The 25,744-nt window shown below is 48.7% G+C and overlaps 1 protein-coding gene and 1 long non-coding RNA gene across 12 annotated transcripts in view; both read left to right on the top strand.

Annotated features, from left to right (window-relative positions):
• The first annotated feature begins 1,042 nt into the window (after nucleotides 1-1,042).
• Nucleotides 1,043-25,744, top strand: part of LOC107973751 (uncharacterized) — a 69,659-nt gene continuing 44,957 nt past the window's right edge. For 9 of the 11 annotated variants that reach the window (XR_010149999.1, XR_010149992.1, XR_010149993.1 and 6 more), the window contains exons 1-3: nucleotides 1,043-1,428; nucleotides 2,691-2,816; nucleotides 4,124-4,310. This is a non-coding gene — a long non-coding RNA (uncharacterized LOC107973751). Of the gene's footprint in view, nucleotides 1,429-2,286; nucleotides 2,415-2,690; nucleotides 2,817-4,123; nucleotides 4,311-25,744 lie in introns of all 11 variants that reach the window. The other 2 variants (XR_010149997.1, XR_010149996.1) reach the window with 1 other exon arrangement.
• TMEM185B (transmembrane protein 185B) lies at nucleotides 10,000-15,942 on the top strand. The gene has a single exon (NM_001242322.4). The coding sequence runs from the start codon at nucleotides 10,432-10,434 to the stop codon at nucleotides 11,482-11,484; it is 1,053 nt and encodes a 350-aa protein (NP_001229251.2). The 5' UTR covers nucleotides 10,000-10,431; the 3' UTR covers nucleotides 11,485-15,942.

Raw genomic sequence — 25,744 nt, 5'->3', positions numbered from 1 at the left:
CTTCTGAGCCTCAGTCTCCCCCGTAATGGGAGCAAATCTCTCCCCCAGTCCCCACGCGGACATCATGCTAAACAGATGGTAGCGCTTCTCACTATCTTCATTGCCATTGTTATTCTATTTAACACTGAAAACAATTTTTTGAAGCCCCTTTCAGACCAAAAAGAGAAAACTGGGCCCTCTGTTTACTACTAAATGTGTTCCTGTTTTTTTGTTAATTAAAAGAAAAAACAACGTCCAACACCTCCATCCCGACCATATTGTTCCTGAAGTTTCCTTTTGCTGATGTATCTGTTGTTGTGGCATCAATAGTCGTAAACCACTTCCACTCTTACTGAGGTGTTTTGTTTTGTTTTGTTTAGATGGCGTTTCGCTCTTGTTGCTCATGCTGGAGTACAATGGCACAATTTTGGCTCACTACAACCTCTGCCTCCCAGGTTCAAGTGATTCTCCAGCCTCAGCCTCCTGAGTAGCTGGCATTACAGGCATGCACCACCATGCTCAACTAATTTTTGTATTTTTGGTAGAGACGGGGTTTCACCATGTTGGCCAGGCTGGTCTCGAACTCCTGACCTCAGGTGATCCACCCACCTCGGCCTCCCAAAGTGCTGGGATTATAGGCATGAGCCACTGTGCCAGGCTCTTACTGAGCTTTTTAAAGCACCCACTCAGAAACCATCAGGGAGAACCTCTTTCTTCAACCCCCCTGCTCTGTAAGAGCACTCAGAGCTCAAGAGATGACCTGTCTTCACGGGGGAAATCTAATAACGCTGGATATGCAATAGGAATTCACTATGTGAACAGCAATTCACCACACCAAATACCCCCCAGATAAAGCTGGGAAAGTTATGGCTGTTTGGCGTAATCTGGAAAGAACCTCAGTGACAGTAAATAATTTTTGTTTGTACCAGAGAAAAATCTAAAACCAGCAGGAACTCCGAGGAGTTTCATTTTCTTTCTTAGGTGGAAAGCAGCCACATGAGAAGGGTTGGTTTGTCAAGGTTTCAATCCTGTCACGGATCTCCAGCCTCGGAGGCATATTTTCAGTTTCGATTCAGCTGATAGGTGGGGAGAAAGCACCCCAGTTCTTGGAAGTTAGCTGTTTCTCCTCCTCGCAGACAACCTCCAGAGCAGGGCAGCAGGCAGCTGCTAGAGATTTATTTCTCCGCTTAGTTGTCTCCGCTTGCGGCTTCCTCCCATGAGTGAGGACCAAGAGAAGCCCCCTGTCTCTGATGAAAGTGGGGGATGAACACTGAACCAAACCCACACTGCTCAGCACATTTGATGCGGCCAGAAACAGACTGCCAAGGCTGAGAAAGCTTTTCAGGGGCCGTCTGGCTGTGTGGGTGCGAAGACCTGGCTGTATTTGGAATCACCTGGGAAGACTTACAAAAATGGTTTCCGAGCCTCACCCGCAAGGATTCTGACTTGGTGAGTCTGAATCACCAAGATTCTCGGGGTGAGGCCCCAGAATCTGCCTGTATGTAGCCAGCAATGCTGCATTTGGACCTGCATCTGGGGACCTCTGGGCCACCCTGGCCCCCTTAATTTATAAAGCAGAACCAGCCCCAGGGTGGAGAATGAATCAGGTGCCTGTCACCTGGTTACACAATTTAAGGTGTCCTTAGTTATGCCCAGCTGACTCGAGCACAGATCTTCCTGGGCACTCTCCTCTACAGCAGCACAGGGTGGGGCGTGGGAGGGAAGTACGTGCCCATGCGGGCATCTACTGAGTGTGCCAGGCCTGTATCTCTATTATCTCACCTCTATCCTGTGAAGTAGATATTATTATCCCCATTGTACAGATAAGAAAACCTAGACTCAGAGAGGCTGAGCCATTTGGTCAAGGACACACAGCTGCTGAAATGACGAGACCAAGTTTGAACCCAGATGGTCCCTTCTTTGGCCCATGATTAACTACACCAGGGTACCCTCTTGACAGTGGTCTCCTCGGGGTTCTGTTGCAGCTGAGAGCACAAGCTTCTCCCCTGATCACTGCCCTATAGCTTATTTCCAATGTTTGTTTGTTTTTTCTGGTTTTTAGTTGACTTTTCATCATATTCAGCCCAGTGACCTCTGGTCCTCTCTTTGGCTCTTTCAGCGTTATTCGGTGTTTCGTGTTTGTGCACCTTAACTGCGTGGAAAAGTGCTCGGTCCTTGGGAACAAGGGCCACAGGGCATTGCTTCCTTCCCCAGGCACTAGCAGGGCACTAGCAGGCAGTCTGGCCATAGTAGCTGAGTGATGAGTGAACTGCTTGGAGGTTGCGCATGTTGCTCAGACTCTTTTAGGTCTATCTCCCCTAAAGGCATCTGTGAAAACACATAAAGCAACACCCTGAGGCAGCAACGGCTCCAGTCTGGGAGTCTGAGGAGCAGAAAGAAGCTGAGGCGGCCACAGGAGCCCCGTGGGCAGTGAGGTGAGGCCAGGGAGATGGGCCACAGCCGGTCAGCCAGGGCCTTGAAGGGCACGGTAAAGCGTATGGGTTTTGTCCTGAGAAACGAGAAGTCAGCTTTGACAGGGGAGGGCCATGCTCCTGTGGCCCCTGAGTCATCAGGCCGTGCTGCCTGCTGTACTGCTAGATGCCCCTTCAAGTCAGGAGCCCCACACTGTTCATGGGGTAACTCCAGGGCCTGGCTCTCGGTGGCGTGCAGAGGCATTTATTTTATTTTACTTTTTTGCTGCTTTGCACCAGGCAATGGAAGAATGAAAGGCAACCCAGAGTGAAATTAGGATTACAATTTTACAAACGTCTGTTTCTGACGCAGAAAGCACATCATTTGTCCACATCACACTCTCTTGGAATTTATGACAAAGCCAGGTGAGAGCCGGGCTGGGAATGACCTTTGTCCAAGAAAAAAATGTTTTGCTGAGTAAATTAAGAGTGCAAATGAGACTGGGGAAAAAACTTAAATTGTACATGAAAACTTTTGAAAATATTTTAGTAATGTCAACTTAAGTACAATTGATACCTGGATTGCCTAATTCCATAATTCAGGAAGCTTCCCACTCACCTCCACAAAATACTAGTTTGAATTAATTATATTTAATTATATGTGAATGCCTCAAATTAAATGATCCCAATGCTCACTGTGTTGTTCATAACATTTGAAGGCTGTGATCTGACGCGGAAAACCCTGACCTCTGCATTTGCACACTCACAAACATGTCAACACTAGCCCTGTTTTTAGTTGACTTTTAATATTATACAGCCCTATACTTGAGTCTACCTTTGATTTCAGCCTCTTTAATTCTTCAACCCTGTGGAGTTTTCTAAATAAGCTCTGCCAGCTGCTATCAATACAAGCAGATTCACAACCCAACTCGGGGTGGCACTGACTCCATTTCCTCAAAGATAACACAGAAAACAGAATAAAAGGCTGGGCACAGTGGCTCACGCCTGGAATCCCAGCACTTTGGGAGGCCAAGGCTGACAGATGACCTGAGGTCAGGAGTTTGAGACCAACCTGGCTAAGATGGTGAAACCCCATCTCTACTAAAAATACAAAAATTAGCTAGGCATAGTGGTGCACCTGTACCACCCAGCTACTCAGGAGGCTGAGGCAGGAGAATTGCTTGAACTCAGGAAGTGGAAGTTGCAGTGAGCCGAGATCAGTCCATTGCACTCCAGCCTGGGTGACAGAGTGACTCCATCTAAAAAAAAAAAAAAAAAAAGAAAAAGAAAAAAAGACACACTAGGCTTTATGTGTCAAGGGTCTTTAGAATGAAGTTGTCCCCCCTTATCCATAGGGGATATGTTCCAAGACCCCCAGTAGATGCCCAAAGCCGCAGATAGTACCAAACCCCTATACACACTATGTATTTCCCTGTGCATACACACCTACGATAGAGTTTAATTTGTAAATTAGGCACAGTACTCTTGTGCTTTGGAGCCATTATTAAGTCAGACATGGGTGACCTGAACAGAGGGACAGCGATCTGGCGGCAGCTGATGTGATCGCCCAGGGAGCACGCCCGGTGTGAAGATGCTGGACAAAGAGAGGGGTCACGTCCCAGGCTAGATGGAGCAAGATTTTGTCACGCTACTCAGAACAGAGTGCCATTTAAAATTTAGGAGTTATTTCTGGAATTTTCCATTTAATATTTTCAAACCTCGGTGTACTGCAGGTAAATGAAAACTTGGAAAGATAAACCTCAGATAAGGGGGACTACTGTATTCATTCCTTCACCATGGCGTGTCTGTGTCTGAGAATCTACCCTTAAAAACAATCTGGATGCAAAGAAGCCGTGAGATAGAGCGCAGTCCCTTCATTTCATAAAAGAATGAAACTAACTCAAATACACAAGGCAATGGGTGAGTAAAGTATTGCACTACCCTTAATGTAATATTGTGGGGCCATTGAAAACATGCTCACATGTTTGTGGAAATCTGAGAACTGTTTCTATCTATGGCATTTCATCACATTTAAGACACTGTTGATTAGAGAACACACCACCATTTCACGTACCTTTAAGGAAGAAAAAAATACCCAGAATGGTTATTTAATAAGGGACGTCTAAGTAAAGCTGGGATCCTAAAGGGCTATTTCTTTGGTGGGAGGAGAATGATAAACACCCTCATCAGGCAGAAAGAGCCAGTGTCCCAGCCATGGACCCGGATGCAGGGAGGGAACAAAACTGCCCCTGAGGACGTGCACAAGCCAGTACTCATGCTGGTTTGAGTCTGAATTTGCACAAACATATGGTCTGGAAACACCTCAAGCAAATGCTGTAACTGAATTTAAGTTTAAGGTTATGTCAAGTTGGCAGTGCCCCCAGGTGACTGGCAGAAACAAATACAACCACCTCTAGAAAGAACTGAATGTTAACACCAGCTGACAGTGCCTGTAAAACATCAGCCACTGTACAGTGCAAGATCCAGAGACGTTAAAATGTGAAGTGAGTTTTAGAATTAACCGTAAGTAAAAAAGCAGAATCAAATGGGTATGTGCAGGATGACATGTCTTTGCCGAGTAGACCGACTGGAAGGAAAAACACAGTAAAATGTTCACAGTGATCTTCTGTAGGTGCTAAGACTACAGCATTTTCTTTCTTTAAACGAGTCTGCGTTTTCCAGCTTTTTCTAAAGTGACCATATAAAAAAAGGAGAAATAAGGAGACGCAAGTGAGAGAATGACTTTGGGTGGGGTAGTCAAGGAGGTGACCCTGAAGGAGGTGACACCTGAACTGACAAGGGACCAGCACAGGAGAAGCCACCTGAAGAGTTCATTGCTACATGTGTATCCAGGACAAGGACCTGGGGCACAGGGAAGATGCTTGATATGTATTTGTTAAATGAATACACGGGTTAAGGAAGGAAAAAGCTGCTAAAACAGGAGCCTAAGTCTCAAGGGGTCCCCGCCAGAGTCTGGCTCTTCAGGGAGCCATTCTCACTGGACTGAGCTGATAAACAGGGCAGGGACGCCCACCTGGCCAACAGCAGGGCCCTGTGGAAAGTATGCAGCTGCAGAGTTAGCAGAGAACCATGGTTGTGGGTCTTGGGCCTGTTTCCCCATCTGTCAAATGAGGTTAGTGCTTTGCCACCTCTGTCTCTGAAGTCAGCTCCAGATGATATCGTGCTTTGAAATATTAAGCCACGTGCGAGCGTGAGGGGCTGTCACGCTCCAAGAGGTCCTCATGCGAGCCCAGCAGCACCTCCCTGTAACACTGGGAACTGTCAGCACCTCCCTGTAACACTGGGAACTGTCAGCACCTCCCTGTAACACTGGGACCTGTGAGCTTCAGACAAGCTGCTTTGTCTCAGGAAGGTTCCCGTGCTCTGCTGCTCAGCCCACAGGAGATGTCACATCAGCTCCTGTCTTCCTGCCCGCATGCACTTTCCAGATTCACTTACCATGTATGAGCCTGTGCTGGAAACTGCTAACAGAGATAAGAGATGGGTCCCTGTCCTTGAGAAAGTCACAGGGAGTCCAGAGAGTCAGATGAGCAAACAGGATGATACCCTGTGGGACCCGAGGGAGGGGACACACAATCTGCTGCTGAGAGGCAGTTAACAGCCACCACTGGGGGGAAATAATGGAGGCATTGTAGGTTTCCTACATTGTTTCCTTTTGCTGTCACAGTTTTGGGAGGTTATCTCCATTTCACAGATCGGGGCTGGAAACTAAGTCATCTGTCAAGTTCACAGAGTCTGGACTCGCACCTGGGCTGGGGTGACTCAAGTCCATGCCCACGGGCATACTACCGCACTGGTATGTGTGTGCTGGCAGTGGGGGGGCAGGGAGATGGGAGGAGGCTATTGTAGAGGTGACAGCGTGCTCTTCATTTAGAGACTGGGGCCAAGGGGTAATTGTGGGCAATGAGGCTGGCACAAGAGCCAGGTGGGCTGTGGATTCCTTGTGAAGAAGTTGATATGAGCAAATCCACAAATCCGGCCAAAAGGGAAAATTTCCCTGGGCTTTCTGCGCAGGTCATCCCCCTGTCCCAAGCCAGCCCCTCAGAGGACATTCAGCAAGGGCATCCCATGTCCTGCAGCCAGAGGGCTACAGGGAAAACTTAACTCCCACCAGCTTCCAGCTGCTCTGACTGGGACCATGCCCAGGTGTCACTGTCACCCTGGTCTGCTGTGGAGGGTGCCAGGCAAGAGTTCGCTCTCCCTGGAGACCCACCTCAGCTCTTGCTAAGCAGTGGCCGTTGTGGGGCAGGAAGAGCCGAGCTGGGCCTGACCGCTGGTACGGAGCAGAATTCTAAGGAATTTGCAGATGGAATTGGGGTTACTAACAGGCTGACCTTAAAATAGAGAGGTGATCCTGGGTTAGCTGAGTAACCCAAAGTAATCACAGGAGCCCTTAAAACAAGGAAGGCAGAAGAGAGACTCCAGACATAAGGACTCAACCCACCATGGGTGGCTTTGAAGGAGGCCACAAGTCAGGAAATACAAGGGGCTGAGAATGAACCCCGAGGCCCATGGCTGGCAAGGCAACAGGAACCTCAGTCCCACAACTCGATGGAACTGCATCCTGCCAACACAGAACTCGAATGCAGGTTTGCTGCCGGAGTGCCCAGACCCAGATCTTGGCCTTGTGACTCAAGTGGAGCACTGGCTGGGCATATGACGCTGACTTCTGACTCTCAGTTCATGGCGGACAGTAACTGACTGCTGCTTTAAACTGATACACCTGTGGCAATTGGTTACCGAGGAAGAAAGATCACCTGGGCTGTAGAGTGGAGGGAACAGGGCCTAGGATGCTGGCGATGAAAGGACACAGGTCCCACTATCGGTGCCACGCTGGCCACAGGAGCATCTCCTCTGGGACAGGAGCATCGCAGTCATGAGTAGTGTTAAATGCATTCCTTCACTCATTCAGCCAACGTCTCTCAAACATTTGCTACGATATAAGTGCTAGCTGGGTGTCTGGAGCTCAAATCTCATGAAAGGACAGAAGGCCAAACAGACAACACCCAGGGAAATGAGTCCCAGGATAGGAACAAGGTCCCCGCCCGCCCCTACCCCACCTCTGGCACCCAGATGCTGTGGGAGGTGAGAGAAGGGTCACTGGTCCACCAGGGGTCGAGGTTTCTCAGGGCTTGAAGCCCTGTCCTGGGTCTTGGTGCCCAGGAAGGAGACAGAGGCCATGTCGGGGTGGGCCACACTCAGGGGGAAGCAGCAGACTGGCTGGGCTGGTACATGGACCATAAGAGACCTGGCCACCAGGTGTGCCGGGATCAGCTCAGGAGAGCCTCACAGTTCAGACAGGAAAGTTGGGACCGAGGATGCCAAGCAGGGGAGAGAGGCTGGGGTTAGGACACATCCCAGGACTTCCCCATCCGTTAGGACAGTGACCTTCAAACCATGTCAGCCCCTGCCCTCTGGGGCCATGTGCCCCCGCACACCCTGACTGGGGGATAGCAGCCCGTGCCGGTGGCCTGGAGCACCACATCCACACACACCATCTGTAAGTGAATGAATTCACACTTTGGTTTGTGTACCAGCCTTGGGGACTGCTGTGCCGCCAGCACCTGGCACATAGCAAACAATCCATGTTAGCTTTACAGGTAAATAAAAGACAAAGGCGGGTGTCTGAGAGACTGGCCGCATCAGGGAAAACAGTGAAGGAGGGGTGTCTGATGCCCAGGGCATGATGGGGGAGGGGTCAAGGCCTGCAGGCCAAAGGAAGCTGGGGACAGATGGCAGACAGCATCCCTCACCCTGTGGAACAAGCCTGGAAGCTGGGTCTGCCCTCCCTCAGGAGCTGTGCAGCAGAGCCACTGTTGCACTGTGACAGGACACCTTGATACCCGCTTCTTGGATGGAGAGGGTGCACTTGTTCTGAATGAGGAGCTCAAGGTGGGAAAATAAGCTCCGAGCTCTGTCTTTGCCACAAAGATGGCAGCAGAGGCCCTGAGTTCATCTGACTACATAGATGATTGGGAAGGACTTCTGACTGTTTTCGCAGGGTCCAGAGGACCTGACTCTGCCACCAGCTCCCGGAGGGTGGGGGCGCTCCTGGCAGCGCCTCCCCTCCACGGGCTCTGCTTTCCTAGTGGGGTCAAATCAATTACTTGCAGGTCTCTAAATGCAAAGTGCAAAGTTCCATGTATTGATTCATCTAATCCTCAAAACAATCCTGTGTGCTTTTCCAAGCCCATTTCACAGATGAAGAGATTGGATTGGTGAGGGGGTTTTCCACTTTTACAAATTTTTAGTTGACAAATCCTTCTTGGGAGAAAAGAGTACAAAAAAGACCAATGTGTAAAACAGACAGATTGGAGCAACTCTGTTTAGGGGAGGAATGGAGGGAGATGAGGCCTCGGGGGCTGGGACTGTCCGCCCCACACCTGGACACCCTGCTCATGCCCGCCTGGGGCAGTGCTGTGAGGGTGCGGGAGGGCCACTCCGCGGAGGACCTGACAGGCGATGCGTTCCTCTGATGGCCTGTCCCACTTCAGAGCCCAGGACCTGCGTGACAACATCCCACACCCACTTCAGGAAAAGAGGACTAGGAGAGACTGGTGAGGGCAGCCAGGGCTCTGCTGAGCAGTGGGACAGCGGGGAAGACAGAAATCCTCCAGGGTCTGCCCAGCTGGCCAGAGGGCGAAAGGAGTGCTCCAAATCACAGACCCGCTGCAGCCTTGCCCTTAGACACCACCCAGGTCTGTCCCCCAACTTCATAGACCAGGAAACTGAGGCCCAGAGAGAAAGAGGTGAATTTGCCTAGGTTTCTCAGCTGACGGGTGGCACGGCCTGAACAAGAACCCAAATTTCTTGACCTCTGGTCCAGTACCCTTTTCCAAAGGAAAAGGAAAACATGGTTTTGCGAGAATAACACAGAGACAGGGCCAAATAAGTCAAAATGAGGACTAGACACTTGAAGGTAGGAGCCCTGTATCTGCGACGCGATTCTCCGTTAACCTGCCGGGTGACCTGGGGCAGAAAGCAACCCCCAACCCTGGTCTGGATCCAGTTTCCTCCCCTGCTCCGCGGGACGCTGTCCAGGGGCCGAGTGGGGTCTAACACCCTCACCAGCACCTTCCACTCTGGAGTGAGAGGGACAGGTACAAGAGCGCCGCTGCCGCCTGGGATCTCTGCACAGCCACTTCACAGGCAGCCTGAGAAACGTCCGTTGCTCCACCAGGCGGAGTTCTGCCCCGCGAGTCTTCATCCCAGGTAAGGCCCCCGCCACCTCGTGCACTGAGTCTACGCGCGGGCCTTTTCCTTTGAGCCAGGGATACACCCGCCGCCGCCCCTGCGCCGACCCCCACAGGTCTGCGCTCATGCACATCGCCTTGCATCCGTTCAGTTACCGGCACCCGCTCCCTCGCTCGCAAACTCCCGCACTAGCCCGGCCACCGCCTCTGCTCGCGCGCGCGGGGTGCTGGAGCCTCACCGCGGGCGCTCTAGCCCCGGGCGGGTTCCCGGGAAGCCGCGGCGAGCGCGTGGAGGGGAGGATCCCGGCAGAGATGGGTAGGGTGCCAACGCCCAGGCCCCGCCCTCTCCACCCGGCCCCGCCCCCGCAGGGCCCGCCCCGGCCGGCAGGGAGGATGTGAGCTCACTCCCGCCTCCATGTTCCCGGAGTCGCCTGGAAGCGTCCGCCCAAGGTCGCGGGCCGCTTGGGGAGTCAGCAGCGCGCCAGGCCCCTTCGGACCCCACAAGCATTAGGTGCCTTCTTGATGGGAACGGAATGAACGCGGGCGGCGGCGGGACCGAGGCAGCGCCCAGTTTGTAACCGCCGCGCCGCCCGTGCCCGCGCACGCCACACCCCAGCGCGCTTCCGGCCGGGCCACGTGACCGCGCGTGCACGTGTTCCGGCCTCACCGCTTCGCCGCTCCGAACCTCCTCCTGGTCGTCCCGGCATTCGTCCACGCGGAGCCGGCTTGGGCGGGGCCCGGGAGGCGGCGGCCGGGGAAGCCGCGGAGACGCGAGCGGCGAGCGTCGCAAGGGAGCAGGCCCGGGCAGGCAAGCGGCGGCCTCCGCCATGAACCCCAGGGGCCTGTTCCAGGACTTCAACCCCAGTAACTTTCTCATCTATACCTGCCTGCTGCTCTTCTCGGTGCTGCTGCCCCTCCGCCTGGACGGCATCATCCAATGGAGCTACTGGGCCGTCTTTGCCCCCATATGGCTGTGGAAGCTTCTAGTCGTCGCAGGCGCCTCCGTGGGCGCGGGCGTTTGGGCCCGCAACCCTCGCTACCGCACCGAGGGAGAGGCCTGTGTGGAGTTCAAAGCCATGCTGATCGCTGTGGGCATCCACCTGCTGCTGCTCATGTTCGAAGTCCTGGTCTGCGACAGGGTGGAGAGGGGCACCCACTTCTGGCTGCTGGTCTTCATGCCTCTCTTCTTCGTGTCCCCCGTGTCCGTGGCTGCCTGCGTCTGGGGCTTTCGACACGATAGGTCGCTGGAGCTGGAGATCCTGTGCTCGGTCAACATCCTGCAGTTCATCTTCATCGCCCTAAAGCTGGACAGGATTATTCACTGGCCGTGGCTGGTGGTGTTTGTGCCCCTGTGGATCCTCATGTCGTTCCTTTGCCTGGTCGTCCTCTATTACATCGTCTGGTCCCTCCTGTTCCTGCGGTCCCTGGATGTGGTTGCCGAGCAGCGGAGAACACACGTGACCATGGCTATCAGTTGGATAACGATTGTCGTGCCTCTGCTCACTTTTGAGGTCCTGCTGGTTCACAGATTGGATGGCCACAATACATTCTCCTACGTCTCCATATTTGTCCCCCTTTGGCTTTCCTTACTAACTTTAATGGCCACAACATTTAGGCGAAAGGGGGGCAATCATTGGTGGTTTGGCATTCGCAGAGACTTCTGTCAGTTTCTGCTTGAAATTTTCCCATTTTTAAGAGAATATGGGAACATTTCATATGATCTCCATCACGAAGATAGTGAAGATGCTGAAGAAACATCAGTTCCAGAAGCTCCGAAAATTGCTCCAATATTTGGAAAGAAGGCCAGAGTAGTTATAACCCAGAGCCCTGGGAAATACGTTCCCCCGCCTCCCAAGTTAAATATTGATATGCCAGATTAAACTCCTAGAGAGGACCCAGGCACACACAGACTCCACTTTGCCTTTGCCTCTTGTTCATTCATCCCAAACCTGGAAATGGAAACAGGCTTCAAACACTCGTCTCACGCCGTGTTTGAGATCACCGCCTCATCAGTATGCACCATAGATGGAGGTGGTTTCAGTATGTGGGTGTGTGTGGTGTGTACCTGGGTAAGAGACTTGCTTTCCAGGTTCGCACTTTCAGGTGTAGCTGGGGGCAGTAAGTCGAATTGTTTTAGTAGGTCCTCAAAAGGAATAACCACACAGCTGTTTGTTTAAATGCTACTGTACCTATCAAAAGTATTGTTTAAAAAGTATTTTTATACACTGCTAATCTACAATTGTATTTCAGATTGTGCCTGTCATAACAATAGCAAATGTAAAAAGTTCTCTTTCCCACCACTTGTTTATAAACCTCATAGTTGATATTTTTAGTGTTTCTACTGTTAAAATACTCTCTCCTTGGGTTTTGCTGATACTGGTCTTTAATATTCTGATAGGTGAATTTTTCTAATGGAATGAACCCATGCATATATAGTATTTATATGAATATTTTAGCAGTGTAATATGTTGAATTCTAGTTGTCTGCATTACCATGTATTACGTTAAAGTATTTTTTAAAGCTTAGGTGTGAAGATACGTGTCTATTGCAGATGTCCTTGAAAACTGCATAAAACAGTATGTGCCTGGTGTGGATCTTACCAAAGTACTAGACATGAATGTAGGGACTGCAAATCCCATGGGTCTTAATATTTAGGTGTTAGTAACCAAGGTCTCTGGTAGTACCCGTTAGTAGAGGAAGAGGCCACTGCCCTTGGGAACTTGTGACAGGCTCTAGTGTGGTACCAGGCCATAAAGTGACACTGTTATTTAGCACCTTGAATTTTTCCACACAGGTAGTAACTGTGTGGAAATAAGCAACAAGTGGTTTGTCCGTTTCTAAGAATCTTAAACTATTAGTTGGCTGTAGTGTGAAGCATTACTTGTCATTGGAAAGATGGAGAGAGTGGCCTTAACCGGAAGTGGTCAGTAGAAGCAGGTGTCATTTTAAGGGCCAAACTTTAATCTGTCAGCAATAGGGAAACAACTGTTCAAATTCTCTTTGTAGATAAGAACAGTGTTTCTTTTTTCTTTTCTTTTGTTTTTTTTTTTTTGTTTGTTTGTTTTGTTTTGTTTTGAGACAGTTTCACTCTTGTTGCCCAGGCTGGAGTGCAATGGCACAATCTCGATCTCAGCTCGCCGCAGCCTCCGCCTCCCGGTTCAAGCGATTCTCCTGCCTCAGCCTCCCGAATAGCTGGGATTACAGGCATGCACCACCACGCCTGGCTAATTTCGTATTTTTAATACAGACAGGGTTTCTCCATGTTGGTCAGGCTGGTCTCAAACTCCTGACTTGAGGTGATCTGCCCGCCTTGGCCTCCCAAAGTGCTGGGATTACAGGCGGGAACCACTGCACCCGGCAAGTACAGTGTTTCTTTAGGTGCTGGTGGTACACCAGGGAATCAGGGCAGAAGCTGGATCCTGCAAGAGTAATGTTTGAGAACAAATAAATACTTTCGAAAGGAGGTCGAAACAAAAAGGAGTGTAGGTGTTATTACTGCAGAGAAGACTGAATGGAGTCCACTTTTCTTATTAGTAACTTACTAAAAATGATCTCAACTGGGCTCCACACACTTTGCCCTGGCCATGAGGCAAACTTGTTGGGTTTGGAGAAAAACATATAACCCTAAATTCACTATTTTTGCCCTATATAAAACATTAAAATTACATGCTCTGTACACATGATGTCGACAAAAGCCAGCTCTAGGAACCTGAGTGCCAGAATGCCTGAGGGAGGTACAGCTGGGCTTAGTTGGCTGGGATTGAGCTCGCTGTCTGAGGGAGCTCGCTCTGTCTCTCTCACACTGGCAGTTTACACCAGCTGGCAGCCCTGAGCAGCAGTGGGTGTAACTTTTTATAAGTAAGGATTCATTGATTCATTCATATTCTCAATATTTCTTGAAGACCTACCCTGAGCCAAGCATGGTGCCAGGCAGTGGGGATGCAGTGGAGAGCAAACAGCCCTGCCCATGCAAAGTGTCCTGTACGGTGAGAAGTGTGAGCTGCACCCACAAAGGGAAAGAGCCCAGTGTAGCTTTTGCAAAATGCAGGGAAGGATGCTGCTAGCCTCAGGGTGACCTAGAACTTTAAGCTCATCTTTGTTTTCAGGAGCCCAGTGCCTCCCCTCCACCCCTAAAGAACATCTCAAAGACGTGGATTTTCATTTCAGTAAGATTTAGGGGTGCATGGGCAGGCAGTGCTGGAGGAATTGGGAGGCAGGTTTGGAGGCTGCAATGGGACCACTGGCCCCTCCTGGCTACAGTTTCAGGCCAGGAGCTTGTTGGCACCTGGTGCAAACTCCCGAACCTGAGGGGTCCCCCACAACCCCCCAGCCCATCTTAACCTCCTCTTCCCCCAAGCTATCTGGTGTTGGAAAGCCAGCATCTAGTGTGGAAACAAGCTTTCTCACCAGGTAGGCCATCCGCTGTCAGGACCATTAGGTAAAAACAGAAGTGACAGGTTGTAGGAAGTCGTTCGGTCTGCGAGGCTGCGAGCACTTCAGTGCCTGGGATTTACCTAACTGCCATGAAACACTGATTATCCAGCATTCGGCATGTGTCAGATTCTGTAACTATTTCTCCTGTGATGTATCAGTCAGCTTTTGCTGCAAAACAGCATCAGAAATCTCAGTGGTCTACAACTAGATTCCCATTCTTGGGTAGTCTACAAGTTGGCTTCTAGGTTATGCTCCAGGCTGGGGGTCTGATCACGTCTGCTCCACAACATGTCCCGTATTCTGGGTCCCTGGTTGAAGTAGCAGCTTACCTTGGGCCGTGTTCTTTCTCATGGCAGAAGCACAGGAGGCCAAGCCCTACCTTGCAAGCACAAATACAGCCCCTGCTCACTTTCTGTTGGCCACAACACATGGCCATGCCTGACCTCTGTGGGGTGAGGCAGTGCATGGCCAAGGAACAAGCACAGTCCACACAGGGGGCTGTCACTCCGTGACCTCAGTATTACAAAATGGTTCTCAAGGAGTCGCAAAATGTGTGGCAGATCATCCATGATTTGTTTCCCGTGTGCTTTACGAATATCCTGAAATTTTTAAAAGCTGTTTCCATTAGAAGGGATCTGTTGGGGATTTGAGGTGAGATGAGAAAGACCCTGCATTCCAGCCCCTCAGTTAGCAGTGGTGAGGCTGGAGTACTCCACACAGGACAGTTTTAGGAAAGTGCTGGAATCCAAAGCTTTTCCGGAGGGCTATGCAAGGTGCTTTGGAAAGGCGAAGCCTGGGTGCAGGGAGCCCAGCCATGTAGGTAGAAGCAGCAGACGGTGAGGGAGGCCATCCCCACCTGGCCCTGCCAGGGCCCTGACTCAGTGAAGGAAGTTGTTGGGATACAGGTCATTCAGCCGGGCAGGAAAGATGGGATGAAGCCCAGCAAGTTCACAGGGATCCGGGAAGTTGCGTGGCTGGAAACCCAGGCAGGGCTGCACCACAGGGACCATTTGCTGGAGATGCAGCACTTGCCACGGCCACCACCACTGACAGCATGACACCCACAAAAAGGGAGCCTCCAGCCGCACCCCTGCTGCTGCGAGTACTTCCTCAGCTGTCTGCCATGAGCTTAAGGTTAAGTACCAGGAGGGAGGATATGATTGGGCAAACCTCAGGTATGTGTTCATTCTGTAGCTTCCAGAACATGCGAGGAGAGAGCATCTGGCTCCTTTGTCTCGAGGAGGAGGGGCAGGACTCTGCCAGAACTCACTCGATAAAAGATTTTCCCAAAAGGAAGGGTGTTCAGATGACAAAAGTCCACTACACCACTTTCCTTGGCTATCTGACGCACCCCCATCTTCCCATGCGCGCACCTCAGAAATCAGGCTCCCACCTGACATAACACAACCATGCCTCACAAAAAGACAGTGGTTTATCCCTTCCCTAGGAGAAAAGAGAGGCAATGCCAAGCTGCTTCATCAACTGTTAATACTTCTTCCAGCCCGCAACCCAGGATATCTGCAGGTGTCTCTCCCTCTGGTTTGGTCATGGCTCTCTCTGTTCTAGAATGTATGGGTTAAAGTCGGCTGCCACACCATGCCCTCGGCAGTGTGGTCCAAGGACCCCTGAGGGTCCTCAAGGTCCTTCCTTTCCCAACCCCACGTGGTTTTCTTCAGTCAGGATACCATACTGCAACAGACCGAAGGCGGAAGCAGCTATGAGGATGCAGCAGCCTTCTGTTAAGCCAGGCTTTAAGGATCTGCAAAAATGTAAAACGATGCCACTCCTACTGATGAAATATATTGTTTTGGAAAATATAGGTTTAAAAATTTTTTTAAGTTAACATGTCATGGATGTATAGTCTTAAAATGGATGAATAAATGTTTTTCAGAGTTATTGGCTTTAATTTCTAAGATGCTAAATGTTGACGTAGCTCATAAACAAAAGCCCGTTGAGGTCCTCAGTCATTTCAAGAGTGTGAGGGGGTCTTGTGACCAAAGCATTTGAGAACTGCTGTCCTATATTATCATGGGGGAAAGAGAGAATAAAGAAAATAGAAGTTTAATGAATTAAAATCTGTGCTTTAACCTTTAGCCTAACCCCTGAATAGGCTTGAGTGGGGGTTGAACGATGAATTGTGGCTGAATAAAAACCTAGCATATTGGAGAAGTTAAATATCTGTAATGGGTACTTTAGTTTAAGATTATTAGTTATGAGCTTGAGCTCTATTGCTAGTAAGAGGCCTAAGGTGGTTACACCTAGGGCTGTGAGCTTTAGGTGAAGTGGTATAGTTGTTTAGGGGGGATGAAGCAGGAATAATACTGTTGGTCATGAGGAATCCAGCAAAGATACTGCCGATTGTTAGGTGCTTAATTGAGTTAATTAGGAAGGGATTATTTTCATTAATAATAGAGTTATGAAGTGAGGTTGTCCTATTAGAGTGAGGAAAATAATTTGGGTACTATAGACAGCTGTTAAAAAGGTGGCAATAAGAGTAATAGAAAGGGCTCAGGCGTTGGTGTGTGATGTATTTGCGGTTTCGATGGTAAGGTCTTTAGAGTAAAAGCCTGTGAGGAAAGGCATATCTGTAGGTGCAAGGCTGCCAATAATAAGGGAAGAGGAAGTGAAGGGTCAAGTCTTGAATAGTCCTATTTTTCGGATATCTTGTTCATCATTGAGGTTATGGATAATGGAGCCTGAACATATAAATAATATAGCTTTTTAAAAGGCGTGGATGCAGATGTGAAGGAATGCTAGGTGTGGCTGATTAATACCAATTTTGACTATCATAAGGTCCAGCTGGCTTGAGGTGGAGACTGCACCTGCGCAGGTGCTAGGCGGGGCCAGCAGTGGGCGTGGTCTTTCCGGGCCCGGGATTGGTGAAGGCTCCGGGGCTGACGAGGCGAGGCCGGAGCCCTCCCCAGTTTCCTGCTATCCCGAGCCGGGCGGCTCGCCCAGGATACGGAGCCCGGCGGTCACGGGGGAGAAGGTAGCTGTCGGGCATTCCCCTGGCGCTGAAGGGCAGATTGCTGTAAGTAGGGTGGTAATAGCCCCTAGACATAATGTAAAGGTTTGGATTAATAGGTTATTTTCTATTAAAGAGTAGAAACGGATGAGTAGGAAAACTGCTACAACTACAGTGCTGGAGTGGAGCAGGGCTGAGACTGGGGTTGGGCCTTCTATGGCAGATGGGAGTCAGGGATGGAGGTTGAATTTAGCTGACTTTCCTGCTGCTGCTAAGTAATTAATGGAAGGGTGTCGGGGATAGGGTTTAGAATATACGCTTGTTGAAAGTCTCATGTGTTGGAGGATAAGAGAAATCGTGCTATAGCTAAAATAAAGCCAGTATCGCCGATGCGGTTGTACAGAACTGCTTGGAGGCCTGCTTTTGTTAGCATCTGCTCGGCCGTATCATCAGCCAATTAGAAAGACATGATTCCTACGCCTTCTCATCTGATAAAGAGTTGAAAGGGCCGGGCGCGGTGGCTCACGCCTGTAATCCCAGCACTTTGGGAGGCCGAGGTGGGCGGATCACGAGGTCAGGAGATCGAGACCATCCTGGCTAACACGGTGAAACCCCGTCTCTACTAAAAATACAAAAAAATTAGCCTGGCGTGGTGGCGGGCACCTGTAGTCCCAGCTACTCGGGAGGCTGAGGCAGGAGAATGGCGTGAACCCGGGAGGCGGAGCTTGCAGTGAGCCGAGATCGCGCCACTGCAGTCCGGCCTGGGCGACAGAGCGAGACTCCGTCTGGAAAAAAAAAAAAGAGTTGAAAGAGGTTGTTGGTGGTGACCAGAATTAATACTGTGATGAGGAAAATAAGTAAATAATTGAAAAATTGATTGTTAGGGTCTGAGTTTATGTATCATATTGATAATGCTACAACAGATCAGGTAACAAATAGTGCTACTGGGATAAATATTGTGGAAAAGTAGTTTGAAGCTTAGAGTTTAAGAGTTTGGATTGTCATTCAATGTCAGTTTGAGATAATGACTTCTTGGTCTGTACATATAAACACCGTTGGGATGAGGCTAACAGTGAAGGCGCATACGATAGATATTTTTACGTAGTTTGGGTATGAACCTTTTTTGCAGGGGTTGACTAAGGTGATAATAATTGGTAGGATTAAGGGGTTTAGGGCTATTATAGTAGTGGAAAAATTCATATTTGTCACTTTTATTTGGAGTTGCACCAATGTTTTTGGTTCCTAAGACCAATAGACAACTCTAATTCTTTAAAAGTTGAGAAAGCCATGTTGTTAGGCATGGGGGCACAAGTTAGCTGTCCTTGCGTACTTTCTTGGTAGATAAGTTGCAGGCTTCTATTATTAGATCCACAATCTAAGGTTTTGGTTATACTATAGCTACAGCATGTAAACTCCATAATAATTTTAGGTTTTAAGGGTAATAGAAGGATAGGTGCGACATGTATAAATATTAATGTATTTTCTCGTGTAAAGGAAGGTTTAATACTGTCAATGTAATATGTGAGTGTCCCTTGTTGTATCATGATTAATACATATAGGGAGTAGAGGGCTGTAATTAGTATGTTAAGTCCTGTAAGCATAATAGTGATATTTGATCAGGAGAATGAAGCTATGGTCACAAAGAGTTATCCTACTAGATTAATGGTAGGGGGTAAGGCAAGGTTAGTGAGATTTGCTAGAAGTCATCAAGAGGCTATTAGTGGAAGCAGTATTTGAAGGCCTCGGGTAAGTAATATGGTTCGGGTATGGATTTGCTCGTAGTTCAAATTTGCTAGGCAGAATAATAAGGATGAAGTAAGTCCGTGGGCAATTATAAGGGTGACTGCACCTGTAAAGCTTCAAGGGTTTTGGATGAGGATAGCTGTGATAACAAGTGCTATATGGCTTATGCAGGAGTAGGCAATAAGTGATTTTAGATTGGTTTGTCATAGACAAATAGAGCTTGTCATAACCATTCCTCATAGGGATAATATGAGGAATGGGTAGGCTATATATTCTGTTAGGGGGCTGAGGATAAGGGTAAGCCATATTACACCACAGCCGCCTAGCTTTAGGAGAACTGCTGCAAGTACTATTGAGCCGTCAATAGGGGCTTCTACGTGGGCTTTAGGGAGTCACAGGTGAAGTCCGTATAGAGGTATTTTCACTATAAAAGCCATAATACATGCTAGTCATATAAGATTATTGGATCAGGAGGCTAATAGTTCTGGGGTGGTAAATATCATTACTATCATATTTAGTGAAACTGAGGTATTTTGAATGTAGACAAGTGTAACAAGTAGAGGGACAGATCCTACTAGTGTATAAATAGGAAATATGAGCTGGCATTGAGGCGCTCTGGTTGCTTACCTCAGCGGGTGATGATAATCAGGGTAGGAATTAGTGTAGCTTCAAAGAGGATATAAAATATAATTAGTTCTGTGGCTGTGAATGCTATAATTAAAATCTGCAGGGAAACCAATATAGAAATATAGAGCTTTTTTTCATGGGGGTGATTCATTGGGCAGGTGATATTGGCTTGCTGGAGTTTGTAGTCAGGCTGTTGAGATTACAAGGGGGGATGTCAGCGGGTCAGAAAAGATTAATGAGAAGTTGGGTGAGTTATCATTTAATTGGTTAACAAACAATAGGGTAATGAGGCTGATGAGTAGACTGTGGGTAGTCATGTTGATTCAGATTATAGAATTTTTAGAGAATCATGTTATTGGTAACAGTATAATTGTTGGAATAATAATTTTTAGTATTGAAGTAAGTGTAGGTTTTGTACGTAATCTAGACCATATGTGTTAGAGATTGAAACTAGTAAGGCAAGAACTGCGGCTTCACAGGCAGCAAATACTAGGAGGATGATGGGTGTTATGGATGCTAGAATGAAATGTATATTTAAAGTTGTAAGAGTAATTATGATAAATATTGATAGTATGATGGCTTCTAGGCATAATAGGGATGATATTAGGTGGGATCGATAGACTAATACTCCCAGTAGTGCTATGGTATATGTCAATATAATATTGATATAAATAGAGGGCATTTGGCAAATATGGCCTATCATAATCTAATGCGTCAAAATCATTTATTTTGACTTAAACTACTTACCAATTCAACTCAGTCTAATCCTTTTTGGGTTCATTCATAAGTTAAGCCTAGGATTAAAATGATAACTAGTAGAAGGGCTGTGCTGATTGTTAGTGTCAGGTTGTTTGATGGGCTCATGGTAGGGGCAGTAGTAGAGCGATTTCTAAGTCAAAGAGGAGAAATGTCATGGCTACTAGGAAAAATTTTATGGAAAAGGGGAGGTGGGTGGAGGTTATTGGGTCAAATCCGCATTCATAGAGGCTATATTTTTCTATATAAATGTTAAGTTGTGGGAGCCAAAATGTAATTATTATTAGTAATAGGGCCATTAAGGTGTCGGTTACTAGGGCTAGTGTCAGGTTAATTACTCTCTTTCGGATACTATGGAAACTAATTGTTTGGAAGTCAATGGTACTATTTATACTAAAAGAGTAGGGTCCTCATCAGTAGAAAGAGACCTATAAGAATAGTCATACTACATCTATGAAGTGTCAATATCAGGCGGCGGCTTCAAAGCCAAAGTGGTGGTTGGATGTAAAGTGGAATTTTAATGGGCGGAGGAGGCAGATAGTGAGAAATGTTGATCTGATAATAACATGAAGTCCGTGAAAACCTGTGACTATAAAGAATGTTGGGCCGGGCACCGTGGCTCACGCCTGTAACCCCAGCACTTTGGGAGGCTGAGGCAGGTGGATCACGAGGTCAGGAGATCAAGACCATCCTGGCTAACACAGTGAAACCCCATCTCTACTAAAAATACAAAAAGATTAGCAAGGTGTGGTGGCGGGCACCTGTAGTCCCAGCTACTCGGGAGGCTGAGGCAGGAGAATGGTGTGAACCCAGGAGGCGGAGCTTGCAGTGAGCTGAGATCGCGTCGCTGCACTCCAGCCTGGGCAACACAGTGAGACTCCCTCTCAAAAAAAAAAAAAAAAAAAAGAGAATGTTGAGCTGTAGATTCCATAAGAGATAGTAAAAGGGGTCTCGAAATGTTCTGAGATTTGTAGGAGGGTGAAGAGTAAAAGGGGTCTCAAAATATTCTGAGATTTGTAGGAGGGTGAAGTAAATACCTAAAGTGACTGTGATGGAGAATGCTTGAATTATTTGCTTTCGATTACCTTCTATTAGGCTGTGGTGGGCCCAAGTAATTGAAACTCCTGATGCAAGTAATACAGACGTATTTAGGAGGGGTACTTCTAAGGAGTTGAGGGGAAAAATGCCTGTTGGAGGTCAATGTCCCGCTAATTCTGGAGTCGGGGCTAGACTAGAGTGGTAGAATGCCCAGAAGAAACCAGCAAAGAAGAATATTTCTGAGATAATAAATAGAATTATTCCCTATTGGAGGCCTTTTTGGACAACTGTTGTATGGTGGCCTTGAAATGTACTTTCTTGGATAATGTCATGTCATCACTGGTGTATCGTTAGTGTGTTGGTTAGTAGGTCTAGGGTTAAAAGAGTGATAGAATTAAAGTGAAATCCATGGCCAGGCCAGATGTTATTAGGAGAGCTGAGAGAGCTCCTGTCAGTCGTCAGGGGCTGGGTTTGACTATACGGTAGGCATGTGTTTGGTAGGTCATTATGTGTTGTCATATAAAGGCTTACTAGTAGTGTCAAGACATAAGCCTGAATAAGGGCTATGGTGAATTCGAGAATGGTTAGTAGTATTAGAATAATGAAAGCAATTGAAGCTATGGGAAGACTAATAGTTGATAGTACCAGTATGGGTCCCCTGATTAAATGTATTAGCAGGTGGTCGGCTGTAATGTTGGCTGTTAATCGCACAGCTAATGCTATTGGTGAATGGATAGGCTAATGGTTTCAATGAGTACTAGTATAGGGATAAGTGGCATAGGTATGCCTTGTGGTAAAAAGTGAGCTAAGGAGATTTTAGTTTTAAAGTGGAAGCCTGTAATTACTGCACCTGCTCACAGGGGACTGCTATACCTAGATTTATTGATAATTGGGTAGTTGGTATAAATGAATGGGGTAGAAGCTGGAGGAGGTTGGTTGAGGCAATGAAGATAATTAGGGATATCAGTATAAGGGATCAGGTTCATCCTTTAATGTCATGGGTAATTATTATTTGTTTTAGTGCAAGTTGAATTATCATTGTTGAATGGAAATTAATCGATTACTAATTAGATGACTGGAAATTGGAAATAGCATGGCAGGAAATAGAATGATTAATATTACTGTGGGTAGACCTAGAATTGTTGGGGTAGTAAAAGAGGTGAATAGATTTTTGTTCATTTTAATTCTCAGGGGGTCTTATGCTTTTGTGTTTTGACTATTTTTGGTGCAGGGGTAATATGATAAATGAAATTTGATAATTTTAGCTGAATAATGGAGAATAAATTTATGACAGGATAGTAATGGATCACGTGACAGTGTCTAGTTGAGGCATTCACTGCAGAGACGTATACATCGCTTCAGTCTTCAACTTCAAAGGCTAATTATTCAGGGCCTAGCAGGGAAGGAAAAACACAGGTGACTGTCCTTATTTCTGCAACATAGCACAGGACAGCCTCTCTCCACTCCTGATCCTTGTCCTCTGCAGCACCTCGGTGAGTCAGGTCACTGAATACAGCAGGATAACTCACACTTTCATTCGGGGGCCTGAACCCTTTGCTGGTCCTGTTGGCATCTTCCATTTAATCTCAGCACGAGACATGGACGTGCTCAGAGGAGCCTGGGGGATCCCCTGGAAGCTGGCCATGAGCCTCTGTCCTTGTTTTGCAGCGGCAACGCTATTTCCCCATGATGGTCTGTCAAAGGGGGAGGTGGGGGTTTTCCCGTGGGCTGGGGTAGTTGATCCTGACTACCACGGGGAAACGGGTGGACAGTCACACCCAAAGCTCACCAGCCACCTTCTCTGTTTTCAGGATGTCCTGTTTGTTAAACAGCGTCACTGCGGGGAAGGGAGGGTGGAAGTGGGTTTTGAAACCTTCCTCCACCGCAGCAGCTCTCTCGCTCCCTCCCAGTCCCTCTGCCTGTACCCCTGCTCCGCCCCTGGCTCTGGAGCCCCGGTACCCTGCGGTGTGGCCGTGCTGGGCCCTCGAAGCTGGGCCGTGTGCTTCCAGCAGAGCATCAGCAACACTCTGGGACAGGATCTTGGACCACATGTTCCATCATGTCTCTTGTCCCCTCCCAGCCCTGTCATAGGCCTGCCCTCTTGGACGTGTAGCTGCCTGCCTTCTTCTCTCCACACCAAGGCCCCCTACACCGGCCCCCTCTTGACCTGGGCAGCAGAGCTGAAATATGACTGGCCACTCATGCATGGCAGAAGTCCCATCCCTCACGGCCATGCTGGCATTTTGACCTGGACCTTTCAGGCTCTAACCCAGTGCCAGGAGTAGTGTGGGAAGTTCAGACTCGTTCACCAGCCTGAGACCCTCCCAGGCCAGCCCCCTACATACTCCATAACCAGTAACCAATGAGAACAGGCCAGGGTTCCAAGCCAGTGTGACACATCCAGCCAGGGCTGCCCCTCAGCACCCAAACCCCCACCACCCAGCTGCCCGCCACTCCCGCCACCCCATCTCCCACTCTGCAGCCTGTTCAGTGACAGGGCTCCCTGGTTGGGGCCCTTGCTGTCTTGAACATCACTTAAGGCTCCTTGCTGTACTCAAGGCCTGCCCTGCTCTCCTCTGGGTTCCAGCTGGGCTCAGCCTCACATCCAGTCCTTGTTCCCTGCCCACTTCTTATCCCCTTGGATGGGACACCTGAACCTGGTCTCCCAGCTGACCCTGAGAACCAGACTGGACTCTGCTCTAGCCCAGGGGTGCATGCTATGACCCACAGGGGCTCTGAAAGTGTTAACCACACTCTCAACAGCTGAGGGATCAGCTGGGGCCACCAAGACCCAAGCCTCAGCCTCGGGAGGCCAGACAGGGCCAGGGTGTCTGGTCTAGCATAGTTCCTGATGGCTACCATCCTCCTAACAGGCATCAGGCAGAAGCCATTAGTGGGAAGGAGGGCCTTGCCTTGGAGGTCCCTGGAGAACTGTTTGAGGGCCATTGGCAGAATTTAGCACAAGCTGAGACATTTCATGCAGGCCACCCAGAGGTCCATGGCTGGCCTGTCCAGAAAGGAAAAAGGTACAGGTGTGGCCCTCAGGAGGGCAGCCAGGCCTGTGAGCCTCCAGTGATACAAGTACTGGAGGGATATCCAGTGATACAAGTATGGGAGGGACCACCTGGAACCAAGCAGGACCTGTGGACAGCTGCCCCAGGGAGGAGGAAGAGGTAGTGCTTGAGTGTGAGGTGAGCTTGGTGCAGAAATGGGGTGTCGCAGCATGGGCAGGCCCAGGACAGTGGAGATGGACAATGAACGCATCAGTCAGGGTACCTTTGGAGATCACTGACAGTGACTTAAACAATAAGGAACGTTACAAGAAATCCAGAGGCAGAGTGGCCAGTGAGCAGGGTCCCTTGTTCAACAATTCACCAGGGGTCTCAGTGCTGTCTCCCACCTCTCTGTCGTGTCACCCTCATCCTCAGTTGTTGGTGATAGCTGCCCAAGTCACCTGACACAGCTACAGGTGTCCCCTACAGATGAGGGGATGGCCAGTAGAAGGGAACAGTTTACCCAAGCATCTCCTTTAATCAGGGAGGAAAACCCTCCGCAGAACCCCTGGGGACTCTTCCTTTATTCCCCTAGGTTGAGGTCAGGGCTCAGACAAATCCTGGCAAACGGGGTGCAGCCGCCACAAGGGTGCAGGCCTGCCATGGTTCCCACCTGACGGTGTGGAAGATGAGCTCCCAAGCTGAGGGCTTCCACGCATGGCAGGGGAAGAGTGGGGACTGCCAAAAAAAAAAAAAAAAGGAAAAGAACCTAAATGCCCAGGAATTGGGGATTAGTTAAATATATTATACATACATGTGCTGGAATTTTTTGTTTGTTTGTTTTTGAGTCAGGGTCTTGCTCTGTCACCCAGGCTGGAGTGCAGTGGCACAGTTATAGCTTACTGCAGCCTGGAACCTCCTGGGCTCATGATCCTCCCACCTAAGCCTTCCAAGTAGCTGGGTCTACAGGCACGTGCCATCATGCCTGACTAATTTTTGTCTTTCTGGTAGAGACGAGGTCTCTATGTTGTCCAGGCTGGTCTTGAACTCCCAGGCTCAAGTGATCCTCCCACCTCAGCCTACTGAGTAGCTGGGACTATACCACTATACTCAGTTAAATTTTTATTTTTCATTTTTTGTAGAGACAGGGTCTTGGTTTGTTGCACAGGCTGGTCTCAAACTCAAGTGATCCTTCTGCCTTGGCCTCCCAAAGCATTGGAATTACAGGTGTGAGCCATCGTGCCCTGCCTAGGCAGTCTTTTAAAAAGATGTTTTACGCAGAATTTGGTAACTTCTTTGAATATTGAATATTGAGTAAATTCTTTGAATACTGAGTCCAAGAAAACTCAACATTATACTAAGTGGAGCTGGGGGAGGCAAGACAGGGGCTAAGAGGGAAATGCGGCCTAAAACACTCTGTTAAGGTGTGTGGGAAAAAGCAGTCTGGAAGAAAATAAGCCAAAGTGACCCCGGTGCTTTATTTTTCGACTTTTCTGTATTGAACCGTTTTTCTACAATGAGCGCGTCTAACTTTTATATTCAGGAGGGTAATTTCTACGACTGCTCCAGGGCCAGTGAGTACAG

The sequence above is a fragment of the Pan troglodytes genome, chromosome 13 (genome assembly GCF_028858775.2).
Source record: "Pan troglodytes isolate AG18354 chromosome 13, NHGRI_mPanTro3-v2.0_pri, whole genome shotgun sequence".
Taxonomy (NCBI): Eukaryota; Metazoa; Chordata; class Mammalia; order Primates; family Hominidae; genus Pan; species Pan troglodytes.
This window is presented reverse-complemented; position numbering and strand designations above follow the sequence as displayed.

Excerpts from the sequence above, each read along its gene's own strand:
- TMEM185B (NM_001242322.4), top strand. The coding sequence starts at position 10,432 with ATGAACCCCAGGGGCCTGTTCCAGGACTTCAACCCCAGTAACTTTCTC.